Here is a 27,104-nt window from a genome sequence, read left to right as displayed (position 1 = left end):
AGATCTCATAAATATTATACCAAACCTTGTTAAGACCCAAAAGTCTGGAAAGAATAGTTTTATATCTTACTCTCCAATGCGTCTCGCCTAAAAGGACCCTAAACAACACTTGGCGCTTCAAAAGAATTGCTATTTTCATATTTTCGTACGCATTTACATACATACTTTACAAAGGTGTGGTACTATACCAGCACAAGGCAAGACTGCCGGCACAACAAAAGTGAGGTACATACCATGTCTTGATACAATATGGCTGATATGCACCAATATACACCAAGAATTAAATTCTTGAAATCAAAATTATCCTAGGAATGTTACTGCCATTATTTCAAACAACCTTTTTATTTAATGGACACATATATGCTATGGTTAATTAAGGTCATACAAAATATTAAGAATGAAAAGAAGTTGAAAAGCCAAAAAAGCAAAAATAACTAGCAAACTAGAAGGGTATCCACTCCAGGGTATGCCGTACCGGTCCGTACCAGCCCTTATGGGCCGGTACAAACTGGTCCAAACAGGAACCGGTACCGGATCAGCGTGGGATCCGGTACCGGAAGCTTTTCATTGAAAAATCGGCCGGTACGACTATCGTACCGGTACGGGACCGGTGCGGATCGATACGTACTGGTCTGGGCCACCACCAGTACGCCGACCGATACCGGTATGGCGGACCTTGATCCACTCCCTTTAGCATTGAACAACTAATAAAAACTTGTCTTAAACTATATCCTAGCTCTTTCTCATTGCTTATGCTAATATCATGTTTAAGGTCAATTTGCAACTGGCACTTGACTTTCATATTCTTCCAACTAAGATTGTTGCATCCAAGGTCCGCAATCTCAGTACCAGGTACCGTATTGATACCTTATTGATTCGGTGTGGTACAATACACCTCTATACCGAAACAACTCTCTAACCATTTCTCTCAATTTTTATATCAGTACACCTCAATATAAGTCGATACAAGACGGTATGGAACGATACACTACGGTACATGTCGATACACTTCGGTACGAGATGATACGCCTCAGTACAAGATGGTACGGAGCTTGTACCAACTTGAAGTTAAATTTCGTACCAGTTTTCTCCTGATACGGTCCAGTACATCCTGTATGGGCGATACGGCAAACTATGGATGCATCTTATTATGTAAATATATGCTCTAATAAGTAAATGCAGAAAAATATTATTCTGAGAACTATTCTTACATTTTGAGCAGAAAATTCAAATTAATTAAATCAATTCATTCAATTGTATTAAACATGTAAAAGCTTTCATAAGTTTTTCTTTTTTCCAAAAAATATTTTGGACTAGTCTTATGATATGAGGAGAAAAAAAAGGGTATAAAAGAAACGTAGGAAGAACTGAAAAAATAAGAATGTATTCATTGCTTTAGGTACCAAAAGTTTATTATTAGTTTTCACTACCGATTCTCCTAACTGAGATTGTTGCATCTTATAATGGAATATACGTTTTGGTTTCTTCTCAAACTTATACTTTATATAACACGAAGAATGCAAAAAAAAATTGTGAATGCAAAACCTGTAATCACCAATTTTACATCCATTCTAACTGAGAAATAGCTGTACATCTGCTTCATGATGAGAAACAATTATGTCATCAAGTTAACCGCTTCAAAAATTAGAAAAGAAACTGTTAACATTCCTAACAGCAAAAGGTTAAAGAACCAGTAGCCCTACTTATGCTGGTCATAGACCAGCATGATACAGTGCAGTACCATGCCAGTCAAGTCATATAGCAACTATACCATGCTTGCACCTGCTGGCACGACACATCTGGTATAGGCATGGCACTTGCAGCACTGGAATCCTTGAAAAGATGATCCACAAAAAAATGAGCAAGAAGTCCATGACTGTCAACCTGACATCAACCCTTACAAGTTCTAAAGTCTAAAACACTCATCAGCATCATGCAATCTTCAACATCACTTGCAAGGAATAGTACAAAGGACATACAATTCATTAATATAAAACATGACTATGCATACAAGGAAAATCATATTTAACAAGACCTGTCACCAGCACTTACAGAGGGCTATTCATTAGCATCAAATTTAACATCTAGTATTCATGCAAACTTTTCCAAATCCTTTCTCACCTCTTTAGCATCAATATTGGCACATCGCTAATATGATCAGACCATCCTATCACTTTCCCACAAAATTTTTTATTCCTTTTGCAACTACCGTGCTTGTCTAGTGTATTATTTCAAAATCTACTAAGTACTAACCTATGTTACAAAAGAATCTACATCTAAATTATAATTTTTATGAATCTCATACCTGTTTTGACCCATTCTCTAGTCCAAAATAAATGCCAGCCTAAATGTCAAAATTTCCAAGAGTTATCATAAGAAGCAAATCTGCATCTATCAAACTTGATACACACACACATATCAGATATGTTTCCAGCAATGAATCAAATCTGCCATGTACTAGATTCAGAAAAAGGGAAGTGTAAACAACAGAAATAAACAATTTTTCAGAGATACGCATATGGAAGGAAGAATACCAAACATTTCAAAGTTGCCGAGGCATTTCCCTTAAACCAGAAAGAATATGCCAAGTTAACTGCATGTCAACAACAATTTACCAGTTCGAGAATTAGTTAGCAATTAATAAATTCTGGCACTGTATTTAACCTACTCAATGTTGATAATTCAGTCTTCTTAATAAAAACTATCACAAGTTTGTTAAAATGCAAATAATCTCAAAGCTACAAAATAAAGTCTTCTCGTATACCACTTCCAGCTAGAGTTCAGGAGCATTCGAGTCAAAACATAAGTACATATAAATACTAATCCTACATGGAAGTGCTTGTTCAGAGTGCTGTCAACAAAAAAACCTAACAAGTGGAAGATCATAAAAGTCTATGTCAATTTTTGATCAATAATACAACCTTAAGTTTTATAAATGCAGGACAAAAGGAGGCCTTTTTGATCAATAATACAACCTTAAGTTTTATAAATGTGCAGGACAAAAGGAGGCCAACGCTTCTTTGAAAAGAGGGCATGGTAAACATTTAAAGCAGTTGACTAAAATAGAACGGCAAACTACTCGTCCATTTTCTTGATGTGTAATATGTAGGAGCCGAACCCCCCCCCCCCCCCCCCCTCCAAAAAAAAAAGTAGCAAAGTCAGAAACCTCAAAAAAAGAGGTTCTGGTTATAGAAAGTAATTTTACAACTCTCCCAAAAGTGCAGCATCTCAAGGAACCTAGTTGAAAGTCACAACCCAAGCACTGGAAACAGCACATAAAAGAATGCTAAAAATGAAATAAAAGATAGAATATATCTCACTGACTCTTTAATCGAGGAATTTCACATATCAACAAGATTGTTAGTTACAACCATATATGTATTAGTATGCATGTCTGACTCTGTTCTACATTATTATATCTGACAAATTGCTTGCTGAAAGCCCTCAAGTGGTTGACCATGACATCCTGTGAGATCTCAAGTTATAAGAAAAGAAAAAAAAATGCAGAATACACAGGTAAAAAAAGGATAAGTATCATGGTAGAAGCTCACTTGATTACATGGTATTGGAAGCCTATTGTTTAAAAGTAAAATTTAGAAGTGGATTATGGACAATTGGAATATAGCATGTGTATCCATCTACGCCATTATAGATTTTGAAGCCTTCTATATTATGAAAATGCAGATTCGTTGGCATCCTTGAAAAAACAATGTAAATTAAAAAAAGTTTCTGTCCCTTTTCGGAAGCTAACTCATGAGTTTACAACCATCATCCAAATCAACTTTCCATCTTTTCCATGAGAATACAGTGAACCACCCAGCCTTCCCTTTAACTAAGCCCATCTTAGGCTGCCAACGGGCAATCTGTTCACGAGCAGCTCGTGTTCAGCTAAATGTCTGGCCCATTATGCGCTTGTTCGATTGATCAACAAAAAAGTTTGAAACAAGGTTCGTCGAACCGGCACCGGTAGACGTACCAGTGGCCTATCAGACCAGTTCGTACCGGTGCCAAATTTGTCTGCTGCCCAGCACGCTCGTGCCGTTCCCCATGGGCGCGCGGGTGCGGTTCCTGGCGCTCGCCCACGCGGTTTCCAGCTCACGCAGGCATGCACGCGCGGGCACTCGTACCAGTGCGAACTAGACCGGTTCGCACCGGTACAAGCCCGGTACCGGTAGGCGTATTGGTGTGAACCGGGTTTGGAACCGCGCCCGAGCACTCGTACCGGTGCGAACTAGACTGGTTCGCACCGGTACAAGCCGGTACCAGTAGGCATATTGGTGCGAACCGGGTTTGCACCGGTACGCTTCTGTATCGCTTCCACCACCATACCGTACTGGCACGAACGGGACCGGACTGGTCCGGTACGGGCATACCATAGCCAAGGTTTGTTATACCGGTACCGGACACCATACCGGTGCCACACTAGCATAGTGTCGATATGGTACGATACAGAATTTTTTTGACGTACCAAAAATCGGTACGGTACACCCAGTACCGTCCGGTACAGTATGGGTCGCCATACCATGCAATAGACAACTTGTCATTGGTTCCTCTGCTGATCCATCTCTCTGTCCATCATCCTACCCTCGATGCTGGTCACACCACTGGCCACCTCTCTATCCATCATGCTGCCTTCAATGTCGTTTCTTCATCGTTGCCTCCACCCAACTACCATCATGACCACCTCATCACACCTCCACTGGCCACCCGCTCACCATTTTCTTGTCTGCAACCACCCCGAGCCTAGATAAGCCGAGCTCGAGCTAGCTCAAATGTATGTGAGCCAATCTAGAACTTGGCTTGGCCAGCCTATGACAAGCTTGAGTAAAACTTGAGCTGGCATCACTCACCATAAAGCCAAGCTCAAGTTGGCCTGAGCTCGCTGAAGTTTGACTCATTTACACCCCTACCGCCTCTAATATGATACCACAAGCACAAAGCAAAACTCCTTATGACAAGTTATCACAACACACTTTTCTCCAATCTTTCACAAAATATCATGCACAAACTAACATTTGATTATCTAATTTTCAGCGCAAAACCAAACCAAGTTTTGTTAGGCATGTAAATTTCCTTGTGAACAAAGATAAACTGTTCAATTTGATATCCACAAATCATGTGAACCACCTATATTTAATGTGACTCAATTGAAAATCAAATACAACATAGTCAGGAATTTTAATTCACTCATGAAATGAAAGGGTGAAGAGAAAGAGGCAAGAAGTGATTGCATTCATCATGCATGCCAGCAAATTTTATTCAACAGTCTTGCGTATAAGGATTTGCTCGCTTTGGCCCAAATCACAGTCATTATTGTCATCAGTTTCTGATGGCCGTATCACATATAAGAGGTACACATTGTCTTGGTAGTAGCAAATTGTTCATTAAAGTTTGATCGCTTCCAGTCATGCATTCAGACATAATGAAATCTCGAAAATTTAACTGCTTGGAAATTTGCTAAGCATTTTCATGCTTGCTTGCCTTAAGAACAGGCATTGTACATAATGCACACAGACATCATAATTTTACAACAAAATAACACCAATTTAGAATAGAAAGTCCAATTAAACAAAAGAAGGTAATTACCCAAACCAAAAGCTAACATATTTGGAAGAGGGCGTGTTGAGTAGAACAACAAGTGAAACTGCACAGCTGTTAAAATGACAAAGAATGCTTCAACATGATAGCCAAACTTTCTTCTAACCTGCTCAGATTGAAAAGAACTCAGCCATATGTACAACTTAACCAACAAATACAAATAGATAGCATATGATTGCATAACTAAGAAACTAAAAATAGAAAAAAAAAAAAGTAGATGTGAAAGCCTTGCAAATAGACATAGAACAGGAAGAAAAATATGCACGAACGATTACTTTGGTGGGAAAAGGAACTCCATGCAACATACTTATCAATTCTGCAGATGTTTCATGTGCTAAAGGCGGCCATAGAAAAGTTTTCTGAAAGGGACTAAAAACAAAATCATCAATTATAGGCCACCATTGCACCATAGCTCCCTGCCTCTCCTTCACCTGAAGGTTCTCTCTTTTTCATCCCTTTCCTTTCCAAAATTCCCTGTCCATACAGTTATCCATCTAATCTAAGAACAAAAGCAATAAATGTCAATTCTTAAAGCTCCCCTCTATTTCTTATTTGTCTGGCTTTCCTATTTTTATTGCCTACGTTCGAACCCTCCAGAAGTAGGTAGGTAAAAAGATGAGCACATTGCAGAAACTAGCATAAGGTAGCCCTTAGAAGAAGAAAGCCATAGAGAAGAGAGAGAGAGAGAGAGAGAGAGAGAGAGAGAGAGAGAGAGAGAGAGAATTTAACTGTAGAGGCAAGAGAAAAGGCAGGCTTCTAACAGATACCATGAAGCTAGGTTTAAGTCTAAATTCAGACTTTAGATCTTTAGCTTAAGAAGACGAAAGACGAAAAAGAGGTTTCACAGAATTCATCCAAAGAAGAAAAGGATTCAGAATTTTTAGCAACATCATTCCCATCACAAGAGCACTTAGGAGACAAAAATGCAACACAAAACCCTTTACAGTCTTAGCTACATATGATGTCCCTTATGTTTCAATTTAAGTTCTTGGATGACCTGATCAGCTGAGATAATGTATCATATGAAATGAGTGTCTATTATTTATTCCCACCTATTCATCTTGATCTAAAGTTTAAAGAAAAATAACTTCACAAGGGGATATGATGACCATCAAAGCTTATTGAGAACTATGATTTTTCTATAAAACTACATTGAGCTCAATCTTTTAATTATAAATATAAACCTCAATTTAATATATTCAAGATTATAACAATTAAGGTCGAATAAGAATTCCATGCCATCAAGCATTGCAGAATATTGCCACTTGAGCGCACACAGCGAGAATTCACATACTGTGCATAATTATTTTAATGATAAAATGGCCCAAGTCAAAACATGTAGAGCTAGTACTTATGTTGTCACATTTGACAGACTAGATGCCCTTACACAATTTCAACATGATCATTACCCTCTATAGACAAAACTTGGTAGAAATATTGGATAAGAAGTCAAAAGTTTTTTCCCGTTCTACAGAAACTGTATCATGAATCTTTAAAACCAGAATAACAAAAAAATAGATGCATCTATGAAATGAGGAAGATAAGTACTGAAGCACCAAATATGAAAAGGAAGAGATTATGGACTTTAAATAAATAACCATATCTTGTTAGGGAATGCAGAACTTAGATAAGAATGATGAAAGGTATACCTGAATGCGAAAAAATCGTAGTGTCGACAATATGATGCAACCTAACACCAATCGAACTACAGTTGGAAAGAAAACATAACTCAGTCACGTGTTCCAAATGCAACAAGCAGAAAGAAATACGATAGAGTTTAAGCTAAAAATTGTTTAATGGACAATACTAAACGTTTTTATATTTGAGCATATTTGAACCCATTCATGTAAATTTTCACATATGTTCAAGAGATCATCAATAAGATAAAATGTTATAGAATGTGAGGGACCTGGCATTTGGTACAAAAAATTGCCTAGTTAAAAACAAGGGGGCTAACAGTTAGAAATAAAGAACAAATGCAAAAGATAAAAAACCATTTTCTCATCCATATAGAAGCTTTAGGAGTTTAGAGTCCATGGAATGTTGAACCATCCTGAACCACGCAGATAGGGCATGTCATACTGAACCGGCCAGGAAACTAGCCGGCATGGCCTCTCAATTCAGGGTAGCGGCTCTGCAAGGTTTTGAGCGATTCTGACTGGTACCTGCAGGTTCGGGCTTAAGAACTGATAGCAAGGGAGAAAAGGGATCTCTTAAACATTTCTCCTGTCATTTTGAGTGTTTTGGATGATGTGAGTGAGGAGGAAGAGAGGGAGAGGGTGTAGGGGAGCCCAATTCATGTTAGAATCAAGCTAGAGAGAGCAAATTTCTCCTCACTTCTTCTCTTTTATCCTTTTCATGCACAAAAAATAGCTGAAAAATAGAAAAATGAGAGGAAATCATCCAAAATTTTATATTTTGACAAGATTTTGTTATATGTTGTTGATCTTAGTGAGATCTACACACTGATGCCGAATTTTTATTTTTTGTTGCTCATTTTATTTTTGATAAAAAATATTTTTTGTTAAAAAATAATGTACATATTAGAAAACAAAATTACAGAATGGACATTCCGCACAAGACTAAACAAAAGTATCTGTTGTAATTTATATTTATTTTTTATTTATTTTTATTTATTTTTTTTTTTTTGCTAAAGCGGGTAATTCATACAACACGGGTACGAATACACCCAATCTAATTTATATTTATTTGATATAAGTATTTTCAAGCTGTAGTTTATTAATTTATCTCATTGAATTTATTAATTTTGCATACCACAACCTGTACCCCAAAACCATTATGACTGAAAAATTGAAACATATAACAAAAAAGACTTAAAGAAACCCTACATTTAAGTTCAAACATCTTTAAGAAAGTTAAAAAACCAAAAAGATAAGAAATAGAAAATGGACCTTTGGCTGAACTGACACCTGACCAATACACTCTTGCCTACCATATGTCAGTACGGTATGTATTATATCATATCGATCAGGTGCCTAACTAGTATGGGTCACAGTATCAATTCAGCAAGCCTTGGTTTGAAGTATAAACCATGTGATATTACAGTGACGAGATATCATAAGGAACTTGATGTCCTTCGGGCTACAACACTTACAAACTTTATAAATCCAAACTAATATATTTGGTAAGAGTTTGGTTAGCATTGATAATTTATTGTCCAATTATCATAAATAAAAATTGTACTTTAGGATGAACACTAGCTCCTCCTATTAACTTGACTGTGCCTACAGAAACATCAAAAGAATAACATAATTTCAATGCTTATGGAAATGGAAAGGAAGTTGATTTTTTACTTATGTATGCTAACATTCTTGTTGTACAACGAGTGATGAGTGCACCATATTTGTAAAGACCAAAGATTTCGAGGCAGTTTATAAGAATTTAAGAGATTAACAAATCAAATTTTCAACCCAAACAGAAAAAGGGGGAAAGTGAAAATAACACTTGTACTTCAATGCAAGGTTTTTAAATCCTATGGAACAGGACTATCTTGGTATTCTCATGAAACGAGATGTGTCGTTGTCCTGCCCCGTCCCAACACTTGAGATAGGAGATGTTTCAGGACGTACCAATCAGGATGCTGAGACGATGACCAGATGGTCTTGTCCCGACACTTGGGATTGTACCCCATCTTGGTATCCCGCAAAACATCTCGTCGGGACTTACTTGACTACTTGCTTCAATGAGTTACTCTTGTTCTCTATCTTTGTTACTCACAAGCCTAACCCCCACTAGCAAAAAAAGCACAACCAATCCATCTGAAAAGAACCAATGCTAATCTAAGGGCATGCTTGGTGTTGCTTCTGATTTATAAAAAGTGATGGAGAAACCAAAAGCTTGGTTTTCCAACTTCCCCTAAAAGGACTTTTTTGACTTCTTTTTCTTGTGGAAGCACTTTTCAAACAATGTTACCAAACACCTTTTCTTTGAAGAAGTGCTTTTTTCTTTAAAAGTCCCAAAGCACTTTTTAAGCAATACAAACATGCCTAAACAACCTACCTCATTCTAACTTCATAATCCTTGTGTTGATACAGAAGAACATGCATAGATTAACACCTAGTACCCATCTATTTTTGAATCATTTCTAAATAGAAAAATTATCTAAGAGTTCCTTCAGAATCCAAAGATTATTTATACAAGCATTGAATAAAGTAATAAGAACTTATTTGCAACTGATCTCCATAGCTACATGGTATTTTCCGAGAGCAAAACCAACATATAACAGACATAATAGTAATGATTTTCTTTAAACTTCTAATATTTTTAGTTGATTTTATAATCTTTTATATGGGCAAAGTGAGAATAATAAAAATGACGGAGTTTTCCGTAACATGATAGATCATTTGTAAACAAATAATGACAGCTTAAAGTCCTGCTGATTAAATGTATCATCACATGAATTGATTTGAGAAGAAATTGAGCAATATAAAGTTAAGAAATGAAGGCTGGAACTGCTGCCATATAAAACATGTGCTATGCAAGCCCTTCAATATCAATAAGTCATGGCATTAATCTTGAGGCACAAGGCATGAGATTCATGTAAATTTATATAAAAATGAAAAGCAAGTCAGGTAATGAAGCATATACTCTCATGTCTCATGCCCCAGTCACACTGAATTCTTAAAACAAATTTTGCCACGTAGATGTTCAATTGTATTCAGTGTGACCATGTCTTAGTGCTTATGTGAAGTGTAAAACAACATGCTCCATAATTATATTTGGTGCCTGCATCTAGATAAAACATCTCATATAATTAAGACTCAAGTTACACTAACATTGCTTGTTAATGTACTTGAAACCAAACATGTGGTTCCTATAGAAAAAAGGTGCAAGGCAAGTATCTTGCTTGGCCCCTTCCATGCGATGTTTATGCCTCAGTTCACACACCTATATTGATAATTTACATGAATATCTTGAAAAATTCACCTTGAACATGAAGCAAGGTAAACCTTGATAAGCCCTTTATTGAAGATTAGTTAAAACCTTAATACCTAAAAACCACTTTCATATGCAATTGTTTCACATTCAATCATCCACTTTTCTTTTCTTTTCTTTTTGAGTAATGGTTTGGAGATTGTTTATAGATTGTCGTTACATATTAAAGTACAGAAGAAGTTAAAAACAGCTGTCAGATGTAACCCTTACATATTAAAATACAGAAGTTAAAAACAGTTGTCAGATGTAACCCTACAAACAAACCCCTTGCGTATTCAAACTTCTATGTCTTTTCTTAATAATGGCACAAATTAAATTCACTCATCGAGAAATTGCTACAAAAGTATTACACTTCAATCTCAGCCATTAACATGTCAGGCCTCCACATACTTTACCAGTACACTTTTGAACACACCTTGCCCCATGCAGCCACGGGCTTCATTAGTATGGCACAAGCTGCAGGATCAAAATCCATCAAGTTCTTGTGGAGGGGAATAAAATCAGAGATAACAAAGTCTAAGAAAATGCGCTGTCATATATCAGATGGGTATTTGTCTAGAAGCATGATGACGATGACGACGACGACAAGGGCTTATAACAAGCCAGGCTTGTGGGTACTTCTGCCAAACCACTAAGCTTAGTCAGAAACCAGCTTAGGATTGACAAGGTTTAATAGGCAGAGCGAAAGGCCCACCTTTAATAATTTCTGTTGCATAACAGAACTGGAGCAGGCAATTATAACTCATAACCTTAATGTTGAATCTGAATCATAGTAGCACGTATGTACATATGTGTGTATATGTATGTATGTATGTATGTATGCGTTTGTGTATGTTATAGAGTAATGAATTCAAGCAGAGTTGACAAGAAAAGGGATTACAAAATAGCAACAAAGTTTCCTTAGATGGTAGTGTGCCACCATAATAGGCTGCTACAAGACATAAACTACCAAATAAGATAGACATTAGATTTTCAATACATACAGCATCATGAGAATTGCAACCCAGTTTCAACAGCTTTCAATGTAATGCATCTAATGTAATGCTAAATGATTCATTTAAACCTCTCTATAGTCTATATAGTATGCAGATTTATGGATATTATGTGCTGAAAATGCTTCATTTCTATACACGAAATGAAATACCTGCAATGAGACTGTAAACCTTTGGCATGTGTAAACACTGCATAAGGAACACCACTGGTGATGCCAAAATCGATGCAAGAAGTGCACCTGGATGACAGAACTATATAATGTAAACATCATTAAGACTTGAGTTTTTCCTACATGAAAATACATCAGTAGCACCAGCAATGATGGCAAATTGATACGAGAGAAGCACCTGGGTGGCAGTTCCTAAATTTTAGCAACATAATGAAGAACTGACACCAAAAGCCCATCTTAAGTTATAATCTTAGGAAGGTTACCCTACAGTTCTCTTAAATAAAACACCAATGACAACCAATATGACACATATTTTTTAAAAAACAAATAAAACATACAAAGAGATCTATGAGGGTATTCATAAATTAAGAAACATACAAAAGAGTTGATAATTATCAATACATGTAACTCGAACCAAGCTACCCATGTTGATCTCAAAACAATATATCAGAGCTGCAGGCTGAGCTCAAGAAAACATCTGCATGCCAAATGTTCACCCTTAATGATAATCTCATTTTAAAGATACACCTATAGCTTCTGAGGTGTTCTCTTCAGGTAACAGAGCTGTCCTTGCCTTTACAGAGGATTAAAGCCACTTTAAGGTATTGTTGCATTTGCAGACAAAAGGTGCTTCTAAAGGCTTTGTCCACATAGGAGAAAAGAACCCTTCAGTCTATAACATCGCAGCACACCAACTGTTTGTGCAAAAAAAGAAACTCGATATAAACTTTGACTTGTACTCACAAGGTGTAATTCACAGAGAGCCCCAGCATCACTTAGATGTTCATAAAGAACTACAGCAAAACCCTAACATGATGATAGTAAATAACCAAGGTTGTTCCATCATTAAATATGACTTTTCTTTTTGAACTTAAAACAATTTTTTGTTAGAACTCCAGAATTCAAAGTGATATTGTCAAAACCTGAAGTCAGTCAGCCTGACCAAAACTGAGTATTCAAAACTTTGACAAAATAAGTTATCATCTAAAAGGCATTATCCATGCAAATCAATGTTAGATTAGGCAAAGTTTAAGCCAAAACAAAACCTGAAAGGGTCTATTCCTAACTCTATCAGCCAATTTCATCCAACCAAATCAGCAAATAGAAACACAGTAAGTGTTTTGTTTAGTAGTTGTGATCAATCTTAGCTATAGCACATCAAATAAACTTTTCATCGCACTGCACAGCACATGTGAACCTGGTCAAGCTCTGTTAAGCCAAAAAGAATGTGCTTAAAGCCAAATGCCAAAATTCACATAGTAGACAACTTTGGCTACTTTCCAAACCCTTGAAAGTTGAAAAGAATGTGCTTAAAGCCAACATTCCTGAAAGCACATCCAATTTAGTATGCGGAATGCAACCTGGGATCAACAATCCCAAGAGCATGCACTGCTTGATCATTTCCAGAAAGATGTCGAGTGGACTAATTTGCTATATACATATTCCATTTGCCAAGGGATGCTTGACTTTACCTAAAAGCAGATAATATAATTATATAATGCTCTTAAAAGGCCCACAATTTCCTATTAAATAGGAACTACACTCGCACAGAGTGAACAAGATTGAGACCACATTTTTGTAACTGGAAACATGGGTCAACCAACATAGGTTCAATTAAGCACCATGCAGTTCAACAAAGGGTAAGTCCAATCAAAATAAGCATCACTTCTCAGTTGTCCAATTGGAATATCATTACCATAACGAATAAAACAAGCGAAATTGGATATCCATTAAAGTTATCCAGCTAATAATTTGATGCACTTTTATGTATGTTTCCTCCTATAACTGATATGTTTCATAAAGCTTTGAGAGAAAACAAAGATCTTTAAAAGGAAAAAGTCTATTGTGGGTCTTAAGCCCCTTATACTACTGAGAATTTGATGGTTTCTTGCAATAATAAAGGGAATTCACAATAAGCCAGATGGCATGAGAATGTGCAATGAAGACAATAATGAGGTTGCTTTAGCAAGTGGGGCTTAGATTTCTGTTTGAGAATCAAGAAAGAGGAGAAAATCCAAAGGAGGAATGGATGGAGGTTGGGAAAAAGGATATAAAGAAGTCGGTAGGCGGTAGCAGAAGAGGAGGTAGCCTACAGAAGGAAAGACTGGCAGCGATGATGATGATCATGATGAGTTTAATTGCCTATGGTTACAATTAAGTAACCATAGCAATGATAGAATAATGTAGTCCGGCCTGAGCGATTCTACTAAAATGTAGAAAACTAGCAATCAGGTTTTGGCTGACCCAGTGAAAAGATATGAAGGTACAAGTATTAGAGAGAGAGAGAGAGAGAGCAAATCAACTGCTAGCAGAAATAGGATTAATATGTGATGCTCTGTGTTTAGGACATTTTGATTCCCATACAACTTACAGAAAGAACTGAAATGGTTAGTAACTAAACAAGAAACTTGACCGGCCAAAATATTTGCATCAAAACTATTTTGCAATTGAAAATTGCAAAATCATCATAATATAACCATGTTATTCATAGTATAACCACATTGAAGAATAGGCAGTAATGTTAATATACAAAAGCAGTGCATAAACAAATAAAGTTTTCTGCCCTAAACATGTAAAAGAAAAAAGGAAAGCTTCATTAAAGCACTGTATTTTCAGGCATGCTCAAACCACCATGCAATACCGCATTTCAAAAAGAGCAGAGAATTTACCCATAAAAGTGCGAGGAACAACACCAGGAAAATCCAAATGGTCGTACTGCTAGAAGCAAAATACAAAACTAATTAATACCACATGAAGGATCTCAAATATCTGGCAAGCAAAATGTGTGCGGGAAACTTACATTCTTAATGTGACAGTGATGGTAAAGCATATCATGCATTGCCTAAACAAAGAAAAATAAAGCATCATCTAACTGAAATGTTGACTGTGAGTATAATAAGACAAGAAAAGTAAATCCGATAGAGGAGGATATGTACACAAAAGCTAAATAGTTAAAAATGTTGTTTCATTAGTAAGGAAAGAGGTGGGGAACAGATAGAGACAACCTTGCCAATAGCAGCAGTCAGGGAAGTACAATAGAACCCTATTACCGATGAAAGGTTCATAAAAAGGAAGGAAATAGCACATGCGAACAAATACATCAGATATACTGTAAGAAGACTCAACTACAGCAGCAGAACAGACATAAAAGAATCTATGAGGATTTAAGCAACTGCTTTTCTACTGACATCATATTGTACCAATGGACCCTGAACTCATTGGTTTTGCATCATTTTTTTTTTCTGAGAAAAAAAAAGCACTGCATTCCACAAATGGATCACTTGAAAAACTGATGAACGAACAAATACAAGCACCAGTTGGAATATTCATCTTCAAATCGCATGCCAAAATAATGATGATTAAAGGTGGATTTGCAATCTACAATTCTAATTCATGTACTAAAAAAAACAACACTGTAAAATTATTAGCAAACAAAGAAACTTCGAGCCTTTCTTTCAAAAAGGATGTGGATGGTTTATTTGACATTAAAAAAGATATTTAAAAGGGGAAGCAATATAAGCAAATTATGCACAAAGTTTAGGACAAGTAAAAGATACGAATTAGTTAATATTTCAACTTTTAGATTCTGATAAAAAGCATTATTTCATTAATTTTCCCTTGTAGGAAATACATTTACTTGTCTCTAACACAAAGCTAGTTATGATTAAAACTGGTATTTCCTCCCGAAGGACAGATATGCAAAAAGACTGTTGGCCCAGTGTCTTGTTTAACAGTGTATAGGAAGTCTTTATGGATGTTTTCTTGTTTCTCCCATTTTGTCAAGTTATTGTGTGGGATTTTGATGGTTTAACAAGAGAACAAATGATGGAACTAGGTTGCAGTTCAAGAACAGTGGTCTCACTTATTTCAGGAAAAAACAATCGAACAGAAGTATTTACACCAATCAACTATCGATAAATCTTCGATAAGTTCATATTATCTGGAACAAGCACAGATTTGGAGAAGGATATTAAGAGAGTTTTGCCGTCTATGGGTTCTCAAGGAAACGGCAACATCAGTGGTTGATGGCTTGACTGCACAGAAGCTACTTTGCAGAAGTCCGTATGACTTCTTGATTTTTCCCTTGCAAATGCATCCCCATGAGCAGTATCAAGAAATAGCTGATCACCACTAATGAGGGTTTTTCTTAGAATACCTAAAAAATCTATAGAGAAATTGTTTCTTTATTGATGTCAAATTGTTCTCAGTTCTCACTTATTTGAACAGTTAATATCGACTGAAGAGTTGATTAGGTTTAGAATAGAAAAAGGAAACGATCGGTATCCAATGAGCCTTAAAGTGGAACAACTATGGATCAGATACCAGATTTTCTTGCCCTTGGCGTAAGTGAGGACAAGAAACAAAAGAGGCTTTCCTCACCCCCGCCCCCCACCCCAGCCCAACCCGTGGATTTGCGAAAGAAAGCGTTCGTCGTCATTCTATTGCACCACAATGCGTTCGGATCTCACATAGGAATCTCTATGCTACACTATCGATAGAAAGATAAAATCTGAGAACGGAAATCAAGGGTTCGGAAACGTGCCTGAACGTTGAAACTCTCTTCAACCTTGGTGTAGGGAACCATGATTACATATAAGGCAGCGATGGTTCCTAGCATCACATCCCAGCCTGCAACAAATTCACACGCCGCTCAGCAACCAACCCTAATGGGAACGATCGATCGATCGATCGATCCAGACGGATATGGATTCAAGAAAGTGAAAGAAGGCTGACCGTAGTCACGAAAAAATCCGGACGATTTCTCATTCGAGGCCGGTTTCGTCGTCGCCATCGACCCAGGCCCAAGACCCTAAAACCCTACCCCCGCTCTCTCGCTTTCTCTCTTCCCTTCGCTCGGCTCGCCGCCTCTCCCTATTTATAAAGCAGGACCGCGTGCCGTCGAATCCGCCGGTGAGCGCACGGTCGTCGTGGTGCCAGGCCCAGGCGTTATAACTTTATTGTTATATACTAAACGGCCGTTATAACGGGCTACTGACGGCCGTTACTTGCGTTTGTATTCTCTTTAAAATACCATCGTGAAAAAAATCATAATTTTAACTAAAATAATGGTAACCATTGTAGACTCTTCATGCAACCGGCTTCAACCAAGTACATTTATAAAATAATGATAGCTGTATCAAAAAATAAAATAATGATAACCATTATAGAGTTTCATGCAATGGGATCCGGCGGCCCATTCTACCAGGCTGTCTCGACCGCTGGATTGGAATCCAAGGAATGTTGTCGTAATATAATTGCCCGCGATGCCGGCCAGGTGGGGGTCTGGGGGTTTTTTCTCGCTCCTTCACAGCCTTCCGCTTTCCATTTCCCAAGTAGACTAGCGGAGGGCTCTTGTTCTTTTGAGCGCCGTCGCAGGGGAAACGAAAGGATTCGGATATGGAGCAGACCTTTATCATGATCAAGCCCGATGGCGTCCAGCGAGGACTGGTAACGATTCCCCTTTTGATCTCTTCTGCCCGATTTTTTTTGCTTATTTTTCTCGTATTTAGATGTGCAAGTGCTGGTAGAAAAGTTCCGATTTTATCCACCTCATCGATTATGGTATCGGATTGAACGGTCTTTTCCTTGTTGCGTTCATAGAAAAGAACTTTTTTGGTCAATTTGTATATATAATTTGTTGATCAGGTTGGTGAGATCATTAGCCGATTTGAGAAGAAGGGTTTCTATCTGAAAGGTAATTTTTCATGAGATTTTTTTATAGCTATTTTGTTTAGTGTGTTTTTGGTTGTTTAAAGGAGAAAGGTTGAATCTTGATGCGTTGGGTTTCTTGTTTTAGGCTTGAAGCTTATGGCCGTGGAGCGCTCCTTTGCTGAGAAGCACTATGCCGATCTCTCCTCGAAGCCCTTCTTTCCTGGGCTGGTGGAGTACATCATATCCGGCCCTGTGGTCGCGATGGTGTGGGAGGGAAAGAATGTGGTCGTGACCGGCCGCAAGATCATCGGGGCCACCAACCCTGCAGAGTCTGCCCCGGGCACCATCCGTGGCGATTTCGCCATTGAGATCGGCAGGTGACCATTTGTTCTTTTACAATTCAATCAACTTCAATCCATATCACAGTCTGCTAGAAAGCACAATAATATAGGAACCGTATGGTTTTCTCTTTTAGGGGTAATCCATGATGATAATAGGTTAGCATCAGGGTTATGATAACTTAGATAGCTATGTTGTTTATTGATTCTTGATTTAAATTAAGTTTGGTTTCCTTCAGATTAGCAGTTCATAACAGTTGGTTATATATTATAAATATCATGTATTTAATATATTGAATTTTGTTTTATGGAGCATTATGATGTGATATTTTTGACAACAATTCTATTCTGGTTAGTGTTTTCATCTGCAAGGTGGTGTGGTGTCAGTATTATTGGTCATGTAAATCTTCCATTGCTTATATGCAGTCTGATTATCCAATTTGCATATGTAGGTAACCTTGTACGGGTGGTTCTGGTATTTCTTGTGTCACAATAGAAGCTTGTATCTATTCTTGTTTCTCGAGAGTGTTAATGGTGCATGGGAGCTTGAATATGGTTAACTTATGTAATTATTGTATGATTGGCCGTAATGAGGTAAATTTCACCATGGGTATGGCTTGACTCCTAAAAAATATTGTCTGCCTCCTGGTTAATGCTGCTTGATAGGTACTGCTTAAAGCACTTGGAGACGCACCTTGTCGCATGTTTCTTTTATATCTAGAGCTGTGCTTAAGATTAGGAAGAGAGCGGGAAGGTTTTTTTTCCCCCATCATGGACATTTTGCACATTTTGGGCATCTCTTTATTGCATCATTACAAGACCCATCATCTCATCTTGTCATGATCTCACTCCTGTATACCTCCCGTATCGTGATTACGTATTGTGTTCTCTATAGCTTTGAAGCTAGATGACTGAAGGAGAAGAAAGGAATAGATGGTGTAAAAGGAAATGATAGCTTCTGTATGTTTGGAAATCTCTTATTTTCTCTCGTTCCTGCACCAACCATGTATGTTGCAGTATGCTTTCCATGATGCTTATTCAGTTTTTTCAAGGATTTTTAATGACATCTCTAAATTTGCTGACCTCATCTTTTATGTTCTTTCCCATTTTATATAACAATTATTAGTTCTTAAGTTGTAATATGAGAATAATTGTACGGAGTCCCTCAAAGTTACACATATTGATCTGCTAGGTACCAAGATATTACCTGCATTTATCCATTTGCAGAACAGTTTGTATGTTGCTATTAACTACATTTTACATTGATCCATTTTGGTGCACATTGTGGTTTTTGAGCTAGTACATTTCGTGTTTGCTACACCTTCTGGCTGTTGCTATAGTCAAGTTGGCGTCTGAAAATTTTAGCCAACGCTACCCACAGGTTGCGAACCCTAGGAGTACTATAACTATTATACTGTTATATGTCGCTACACTTTGTAGGACTATATTAAAAATGCTTCTTCGTAATTTAATCGATGCTTATGCAAAGAGGTTGCAGTTGGCATTTGGTGATAAGATACTGCAGTTTGGAAATAGTTTCTTTTCCTTGGATGTTATGAGAAGCAGCGACAATGCATGTTTCCAAACACTGTACTAGGAAGTTTCCCGTCAACTATGCACTCTATCTTTATATGGTGTTTTCTTTTCTAACGTAAATGCTTATTGATTTATATTCTTACAATTTTTATATCTCGGTCTATAAAAGCTATCTGACATAGGGATCATATATTCTGGTACAGGAATGTTATTCATGGGAGTGACTCAATTGAGAGTGCAAGGAAGGAGATTGCTTTGTGGTTCCCTGAAGGCATCGCAAACTGGGAGAGCAACCTCCACCCTTGGATTTATGAGTAGATGACGGCGGCTGCTTAGTTTGCAAAAAAATTCAGGGTCTAGTTGTATATTTTAATTTCCAGTTGATGGAATTTCAGTTTTGACTTTAAGCTTTTATCAGTCCCTGTTACTGGTCGAAGCGTGGATTTCAAAATCTGGATGCGTATTGAACTCATCATATTGGTGCATTGCGTGATTGTCATTTTAATATGCATGCTTATTATTTATAACATGCTGGCCTGCTGCTTATCTCATTGGTTTTCTATTAAAAGATTTGGTGGCATTCAGCAATAAGTTACCAAAGTGGAGGCATCATCTGATAGGGATTCGAACATCTATGCCGAGTTATGAAGCATGAATGCTCAAGATGGATCCAGAATAAACGTTGCTCTCTTGACAACGTTATTAATTTATTAAGCTTTTGAATATTAAGGCCTAATAAATTAGCATTGTAAGGATCCGTGTCTATTTATTTTGTGCTAGGTAGATCTTTGGTATTTATATAAAACCAAAAAATTTAAATAATATATTTCAAATAGTCTTTTTTTTTTATGAAGTTCTAAGTTGTAATAAATGGTATCAGCCCCATATGGGTCAGGAGATATTGCATCATGGGCTCATTAAGGTGACTATAGATTGGCGAGTTTAAATGGAAAGAGTATGTGAGGATTCGTATGAGCATATATTTAGTCCTATATTAATTATTATTAAATAAATTTTGAATATTTATATTACGCCTGAAAAAAATTCAAACAATATATTTTAGCTAGTTTTTTCTGGGTCACGTCCTGAGCTGTGACAAGCTGACAAGCATGATCACCTTTGAGTCTACATTACTGTGCCAATGGATTGCATCTGGTTGAGGTGATAAATATAGAACCACCATTTTCTACCATTATAACACAACTTCCTTGTATACTGTTACGAGTCTCATTTTACACACGCTCACTCCTCTCTTTTTTTTTGGTGAAAAATGCTCCCTCCTTCAGAGCACTGACTATAAATAAACTTCCCTCCAACAAAAAGATTCCGAGATGGCGTCAAAGCTCGAGGTTTTCTGCTGACTTGGTTGAAGGCATTTATAACATCAACCTTGGGCATTCAGAATGCTTCGAGCGGTAAAGAACTCATAGCTTTAACGTTTTTGTGGCTGTTCAGCTGGAAAGTCCCATCGAGGACAAGCACAGGATCGTTATATTAGCAGGAAAAAAAGGTAGTATGAGACTGATGGAAACCGAGACGAATTCTAAGGGAGAAATAACCCTATTTAAGGATTTGGAAGAGAACCGATGGGGCAGTACCACAGTTTCTTTTTTTGCTAGGACAGTCAGTACCACAGTTGGCCCAACAAAGCTAAAGTCAGTACATATCCCTGAAGAATTGATTGGAACTCCTGAATCAGCAACTCAAACAACCATCAGACAATTTTGTAATGACAAACTAGATATTGATCCACAACCTTCCAAGGTGGCATCTCAGTATGGAATCATGCTGCATACTCAAATGTGGAATCATGCTATACAAACAGTAACATCCGAGACCATAAGAATGCGCATGGATAAATACAAGCCGTATGTGTTCAAAAACTAAATGCATCACGAGGACACAATCCATAGACTCAGGTACATTACATACGAAACATAAAACTTTAATAGATCTAACTAGTCAAAACGACCAGGTATTGCAGCGGCAAACGGTGTTCGTGGTTCCTTTATTTTTAACCATAGCAGCGAATAGGGTCATTACAGCCTTTGGCTCCTGACTGTTTAAAACCAAAGCGCCCACCTTTCTCCAGGTACTGCTGATGGTACTCCTCGGCCCTGTAGAATTTTTTTGCAGGAAGGATTTCTGTCACAATCTTCCTATTCATGACCTTCTGGTGGTTCTCAAGAGATTCCTTGGCGGCCTTTTCCTGCTCTGGTGTATAAAAATATATTCCAGACCGGTACTGGGTACCAACATCATTTGCCTGCATACAGACATCAAGGGCAGAAGTTATCCAACTGGATCGAATATGTTGGTAAGACAAGAACATTAGGTGCAAGCAACCCTTAAGCTAACTAATATTTGCAACTAATCTCTCATCTGAAAACTCCACCAACAAAATTATTATAATAAATATAATATTATCATATATAAAGTCCTTGGATTGGCAGCTCTTATGTAAACAACATCAGACAGGTACAGGTTTACACTTCAGACCAGGGTAAACTTCCACGACTTCACTCTGTTGTGTTGTAAAAAGAAGTACACGACCACAAAATGCAAGGCATTGTTGAAGAAACCTCATGCACCCAGGTCGATAGGAATCTGCTTTCCATTTGATTTTTTTCCATATTGAACCAAATGAACCAATAACAGCTTCGAAGCTTCCATATTGAAAAAAAATCTTCAACATGATTACATAATTCCTACGACACACCAAGTAGCAGCCCTTCTATTCAATACATCCACTTCTTGATTGTAACTACAACACTTGAGTTGCCATGAATGACATGTGCTAAACTAGACATAATGCAACCCATGATTCCATCAAATATGCTTGTATTACCCATAAAAAAAGAAAAGAAAAATCAGATCTTCATGAAAAGGTTAATTGTTAGTACAAACAACATAGAACGCCAGATAACACAAGACATTATTATTAGAAAAATAGAATACCATGTACCAATCAATTATTTTCTATTTTTACATTAACTGACTGCAAACATTCGTTCCAGATTTGATATATGCATTGGCGATGTTAGCACACAAACAAAATACCTCTTCCCCCTTAGGAGACATCAAAATCTTTTCAACAACAGAAGACAAATTATCTGGTACCTACCTCTAGGCACAAACTATGAGATCAAGCCCGGAATGGACCATATTGGACTGAAGTCGACAAGCCCAACCGACTTCAGTCCAATGCCAAAGGAAGAACCAGAACAGAGGTCTTCCTCGAAGAGATCAGGCCACGGAATCGTGGCCAACTCCACAAAAATCGCAGTGGAGCAACGGCCGTGAGCTTATCCCCTCACTCCCGAGCTTATCCGTTCGAAAACTCCCTATAAATCCCCCTCTTCTCCTGCATCAGACCACCACCGAGCACCTTCTCCTCCTCCTTCTCTGATGACTGGGGTGCCGCCTTGGCCAAGCGCCGCCACCGAAGTCCTTTTCTCTCCTCTCTAGACTCCCGACGGCCCTGTTTTTCTCCTTCCCCTTGTTTCGAATGCTGTCGCCGCTAGCCCGCCGGACCGAACCCCTTGGCCAAGAACCTCCATCTCCACTACCTGCCGGTAAGCCCTTCCCCCGTTCCTCCGATCGAAGCTAACAAAGATGTTTTTTTTCCTTCCTCTGTTCAGGCTAAACCAAGATTTTCCTTCCTCGTTGGCCGCCGCAGCTACCGTTGGTTGCTGCCTGCTGTCGACGGCTTGTCGTGGATCACCTAGGCCCGGCCACCACCGGACCTTCTTCCCAAAACAGGGTAGCAAGATTCCTTATTTAGGGAATGTGAGATTAACAATGACCGCTAAGAAGCGATGCATGAATTAGAGACATGGGTGTAAAGACCCCAGATTTTGACACTCCAAAGAGAGGCCAGGTACCTCTAATAACAACACCCTGGGCATTAATGTTATTAAAGAGAACCAATACCATGCAAGGATTGCACTATTGCATCCATTATTTTGGGTGACTTGGTCCAAGCCCACTAGAGAAAACTAAAGGTGGTAACACCATTGCCAGTACACTTTCAACAGGAGTTATGATGCCATCTTATGGAACATGATGACCTATAAAAGCCTGGTCCAATCTGATTATGGTCCTCTAGCCATCAGACAGCATCTCACCTACTGCCAATATAGATCTGAGGGCACAAACCCTATAAACAGATTAGGATTCGAGCTTCACTTGCATCAAACTCCCTAAAGTTTATCCTTAGGTCTTTTTCACATGATTTGGCACAATTTTACTACTTTTTCTACTTGCATCAAACTCCCTAAAGTTTATCCTTAGGTCTTTTTCACATGATTTGACACAATTTTACTATTTTTCCGTTGGTTCCATATTACTACATTTTCATTGGTTCCATATTGGATATGCTCGAGTGCAGCCTCCCACAGTAGCACTATATAAGCCCCCATCCCCCTAGAGGCCATAACCATCAAGTAGTCTCAACAAGTAGGCCCTAGCTAGCTCACACAATCACATTTTGCAAAGAGACTAACGCTTGCCTACTTAAGGCAGCTGAAAACTAAGATTTCTTCCTCCCTTTTTTTGGGAAGAAGGGGGGGGGGGGGGGGGGGGGGGGGGGTGCGCTTGGGTTGGAGACTGAAAAAGGCTTGAAAGTGCTTCAAGAGGTTCAGCCAAGGCATCAACATGTTCAAGAAATTCTATGCCTTTGTCCTTTAGCTTTCTGCACAGTTTAATTCAGCATTTAGTTATAGGCATAGAATAACTTGGTTTTCCTCAAGGGTTTTATAATGGAACAAAGGGAAACTCTCGCCCTGTTCCTTCCCCACAACACTCTGAGTTAGTGGTCATGCAATTTGTCCTTCTTCACCCTTTAGTTTAGATTTAATTTCCCACACCCAAGTAGTTTTAATTCTGTATAACTTTCTTTTTCAGTTTATCTAGACAAGCAAACCTGTAGGTGAGGTATATCTCCAGCCTAGGGAGTTTGGACCTGCAATTCTATCTCCCTAAAGGATATTGGTGCCTCGGCAGCCTTTGAAGCTTTGAGCCGAACATGGGTCTTCAAGCAATAGTTGGATCTTGCCAAAGATTGGAGAGCAATGCAAACCTGGTCCTACAATAGGTAGCCTCAAATGTAGCAGAAGTTTTGGATGATAAGAGAAACTAGCAGTCGAATAGATTCTCCATCCAGCTTTCTCGACATGATTCCAAAGCGCCGCATAGACTTATCCTTGGGAATATTAGCCTCCTCTCTTCTTACGATGCAATAGAAAGTTCAACAATTTTTTTTCCTATTTAAAATTTGCCAAGCTTCTAAAAAGGCAGCTTGCAAAAATAGAAGATTTCGCATAATATAGTCTAGCGCTTAAGACCATAGTTATTAGAGGAGTCACTTTCTACAAAATATTGAAAATTTAAGAATATCGCTTGCCTTGACAGAAAATAATTCTAAGTTGCCCGAATTTTGTTTTCTAGTGGATGATATCAGGATTGCTGATAGTCGACCAACGGAGGGTATTAAATTGTACCAAACAAAAGTCGGCTTGGTGTAGATTGCCAGTTTATATAAAAAACAACAATAGGGGCAACTATTGGAGTATGCATCATGAGAAAATGAAAACTTGGGTCAAGTTTTTGTGCAGCAATAGTTAATCAACTTTTGGATATAACAATAACAACAGAGCAAGAAGAAAGAAATAGAAAAGATGCAAAGAATGGATGCAAGGTATTTGAGCTGTTTGGTTGCAGATCTGTTTCCTATCAATTATCTTCTATATGTTATGATGCAATGTCACGGAGGCAACATCTTTACAGAGCACCACCTCTAATAAGCATTCGACACTTCATTAGATGTCTCTCTCTCTCTCTCTCTCTCTCTCTCTCTCTCTCTCTCTCACACACACACACACACACACATATTCTCAAAAGTAGAAGTAAATATTAGTGTATACAAGTTAAAAAGGAAACCATGAATGGGATGACAACCATCCATTATTTCGTACTTCAGTTCTTAGCACTCCAAGTAAAAAGAAGTCAGTCATAGGGCAATAAACCTTTCGGATCTTCGGTAAAATCGAATTTTTATTAGCACGGATTAAAAATAAAAGAACCTATCAGACCATTAACAATCGATCTTTCACCAATTAAACCCATCCAAGATCCAAACTTTACCTGACGATTGAGGGTGGTGGGGTCATGGCGCCCCCAGAACACCCCGAGCAGGTCCTCGTACTTGCACTCCCGGGGATCATACTGGACCCGGACGACCTCGGAGTGGTTGGTGGCCCCGGTGCAGACATCCTCGTAGGTGACCTCGTGCAGGTTCCCCTGGCTGTATCCGACCTCGGTCTTGGTCACCCCAGGCACCCTCTGGAACGCGAGCTCCACGCCCCAGAAGCACCCCGCCCCGAACTGCGCGAATTCCTGCTCCGGAGCCGGCACGTCCTCGTCCGGCCCCTGCGCGATCGCCGACGACGCCTCCGTCGAGAGCCCCCCGCGGCTCCCGAACCCTAACCCGAGCTTCCCCAGCCAACTCATCGGCCGCGTCCACGAAGGGGGAGACGGAGGAGAACACGGGAAATAGGATTGAGGACTCGAAATTTTCAAGCAAGATAGGGGGTTTCCCGGGCACGATTCTTGGCGAGCGGGAGAGACTGGAGATAAGGGAAGCCAGCGGAGGAGGTGAGGTTAAGACTTAAAGACGGAGGGCATGTTGGCTTCCGGGTTGCGTGAGGGCGAAGTCAACTCGGCGGGGTAAGTAAGACCGCGAGGGCTCGGGAGAGGACGAGGTAGGCTTGGAATTTGGGGTTTGGGGTTTGAGTTACCGGTGGTAGGTGTATTCATGCCGCGTTTGGGAGAGAAGTAGACTGGGCCACGTCGTCGATATGATAGTTACCAAGAAAGAAACGATGTGGATTTTGTGTGGAATGATGGAACAGCAAACAGCTGCTTCCGCAAACGTAATGCATGCTTCGTGGGCAAGGTTAATCGAATAATAAACAAATGTTCACATTAGGCTGTACGACGTGCTAATCGAATGAGGAGTGCTGTTTTAGTGCGTATATTAACAATCGCTGAAATCTTTTACTCGAAGACCGAGTAAAAGAGTTGAACTTTCGGACGTTCAGCGAAGAATAAAACTGGAGAGGTATTAACTGGGTTCGGTAGGGTCACCAGGAACTGCTAAATCAATTCAATATTAAATTGATGCCAAAATTTTATATTTCTTGGGCCCGTTGTTGTTGTTCGTAGGCCGGGCGAGATTTGATCGGGCCGCACTGCGCGCACATCGACACAATATGTTGTAAGGCCCATCCTCGTTCTGGTCTGCATTCCGGCCTACCTTCTACTCAAGCTTTTTTTTTTTTTTTCTTTTCTCTTTTTTTTAATAAAAACGGCTATCCATATAGTTATAACTTACATATATCTGGATCTCAAATTGCATCACCATTTTTATTTTTTTTGAAAATATTAAAAAATAAAAATATGCTAAATATGAATACTTAAATATTGTTGCTAACCTATTTTTTGTACCGGCCATACTGACATGGTTACAAAATGATGTCGATACAAGATCTGATACCAAAATAATGTGCCATGTCAGACATATATAGTATAGCTTTATAATAAAATAGTGTAAAAAAGGAAAATCATTCGAAGAAAAGTAATCATGCACCGCAAGGGATCGTTTGAATAGTATAAAGGAGTAGATATACCTCCATAGTAGATAACTCTTGGAGGTTGATACCATCTATTTTGGAATAATAAATTGGTATGGATGTTATAATAATTGAAACATGGGTCTTAACTCAGCAACATTGATGATCCATGTAATAGTTACCAAAAAATCAAAAAAGGATGCTCCATGTAATAACTTCAAAAATTCCACG

General features: G+C 38.5%; 3 protein-coding genes across 16 annotated transcripts in view; 1 reads left to right on the top strand and 2 right to left on the bottom strand.

Moving 5' to 3' along the window:
* LOC103704603 (dol-P-Man:Man(7)GlcNAc(2)-PP-Dol alpha-1,6-mannosyltransferase) overlaps positions 1–16,654 on the bottom strand; it is a 35,466-nt gene extending 18,812 nt beyond the window's left edge. The window contains exons 1-10 of one of the 14 annotated variants that reach the window (XR_005511910.1): positions 16,451–16,654; positions 16,260–16,345; positions 14,517–14,558; positions 14,386–14,434; positions 11,699–11,785; positions 10,950–11,010; positions 7,248–7,303; positions 5,587–5,652; positions 2,535–2,593; positions 2,306–2,344 (exon numbers count right to left, since the gene is read on the bottom strand). Coding sequence is in view for 4 of the 14 variants with exons in the window: in XM_039126505.1 (XP_038982433.1) it covers positions 2,306–2,344; positions 2,535–2,593; positions 5,587–5,652; positions 7,248–7,303; positions 10,950–11,010; positions 11,699–11,785; positions 14,386–14,434; positions 14,517–14,558; positions 16,260–16,345; positions 16,451–16,508 (603 nt within the window). In the remaining 10 variants the exon portion in view is untranslated. Of the gene's footprint in view, positions 1–2,305; positions 2,345–2,534; positions 2,594–5,586; positions 5,705–7,247; positions 7,304–10,904; positions 11,011–11,698; positions 11,786–14,385; positions 14,435–14,516; positions 14,559–16,259; positions 16,346–16,450 lie in introns of those variants that run through there. The other 13 variants (XR_005511911.1, XM_039126505.1, XM_039126504.1 and 10 more) reach the window with 13 other exon arrangements.
* A 231-nt stretch (positions 16,655–16,885) lies between these two features.
* LOC103704602 (nucleoside diphosphate kinase B) lies at positions 16,886–19,793 on the top strand. The gene is made up of 4 exons (XM_008787954.4): positions 16,886–17,164; positions 17,363–17,411; positions 17,514–17,745; positions 19,446–19,793. The coding sequence occupies exons 1-4, from the start codon at positions 17,114–17,116 to the stop codon at positions 19,558–19,560; spliced, it is 447 nt and encodes a 148-aa protein (XP_008786176.1). The 5' UTR covers positions 16,886–17,113; the 3' UTR covers positions 19,561–19,793.
* Positions 19,794–20,986: 1,193 nt separating this feature from the next.
* Positions 20,987–25,932, bottom strand: LOC103704601 (peptide methionine sulfoxide reductase A4, chloroplastic-like). The gene is made up of 2 exons (XM_008787953.4): positions 25,387–25,932; positions 20,987–21,508 (listed from the first exon to the last, which is right to left on the bottom strand). The coding sequence occupies exons 1-2, from the start codon at positions 25,750–25,752 to the stop codon at positions 21,257–21,259; spliced, it is 618 nt and encodes a 205-aa protein (XP_008786175.2). The 5' UTR covers positions 25,753–25,932; the 3' UTR covers positions 20,987–21,256.
* Between the last annotated feature and the right edge of the window lie 1,172 nt (positions 25,933–27,104).

Source organism: Phoenix dactylifera, chromosome 5 (assembly GCF_009389715.1).
Source record: "Phoenix dactylifera cultivar Barhee BC4 chromosome 5, palm_55x_up_171113_PBpolish2nd_filt_p, whole genome shotgun sequence".
NCBI lineage: Eukaryota > Viridiplantae > Streptophyta > Magnoliopsida > Arecales > Arecaceae > Phoenix > Phoenix dactylifera.
This window is presented reverse-complemented; position numbering and strand designations above follow the sequence as displayed.

Coding starts and splice junctions, on each gene's coding strand:
- LOC103704602 (XM_008787954.4), top strand. CDS start 17,114: ATGGAGCAGACCTTTATCATGATCAAGCCCGATGGCGTCCAGCGAGGA. Junction 17,412..17,513: donor GAAGGGTTTCTATCTGAAAG/GTAATTTTTCAT, acceptor TTCTTGTTTTAG/GCTTGAAGCTTATGGCCGTG. Junction 17,746..19,445: donor TTCGCCATTGAGATCGGCAG/GTGACCATTTGT, acceptor ATTCTGGTACAG/GAATGTTATTCATGGGAGTG.
- LOC103704601 (XM_008787953.4), bottom strand. CDS start 25,752: ATGAGTTGGCTGGGGAAGCTCGGGTTAGGGTTCGGGAGCCGCGGGGGG. Junction 21,509..25,386: donor CCACCACCCTCAATCGTCAG/GTAAAGTTTGGA, acceptor GTCTGTATGCAG/GCAAATGATGTTGGTACCCA.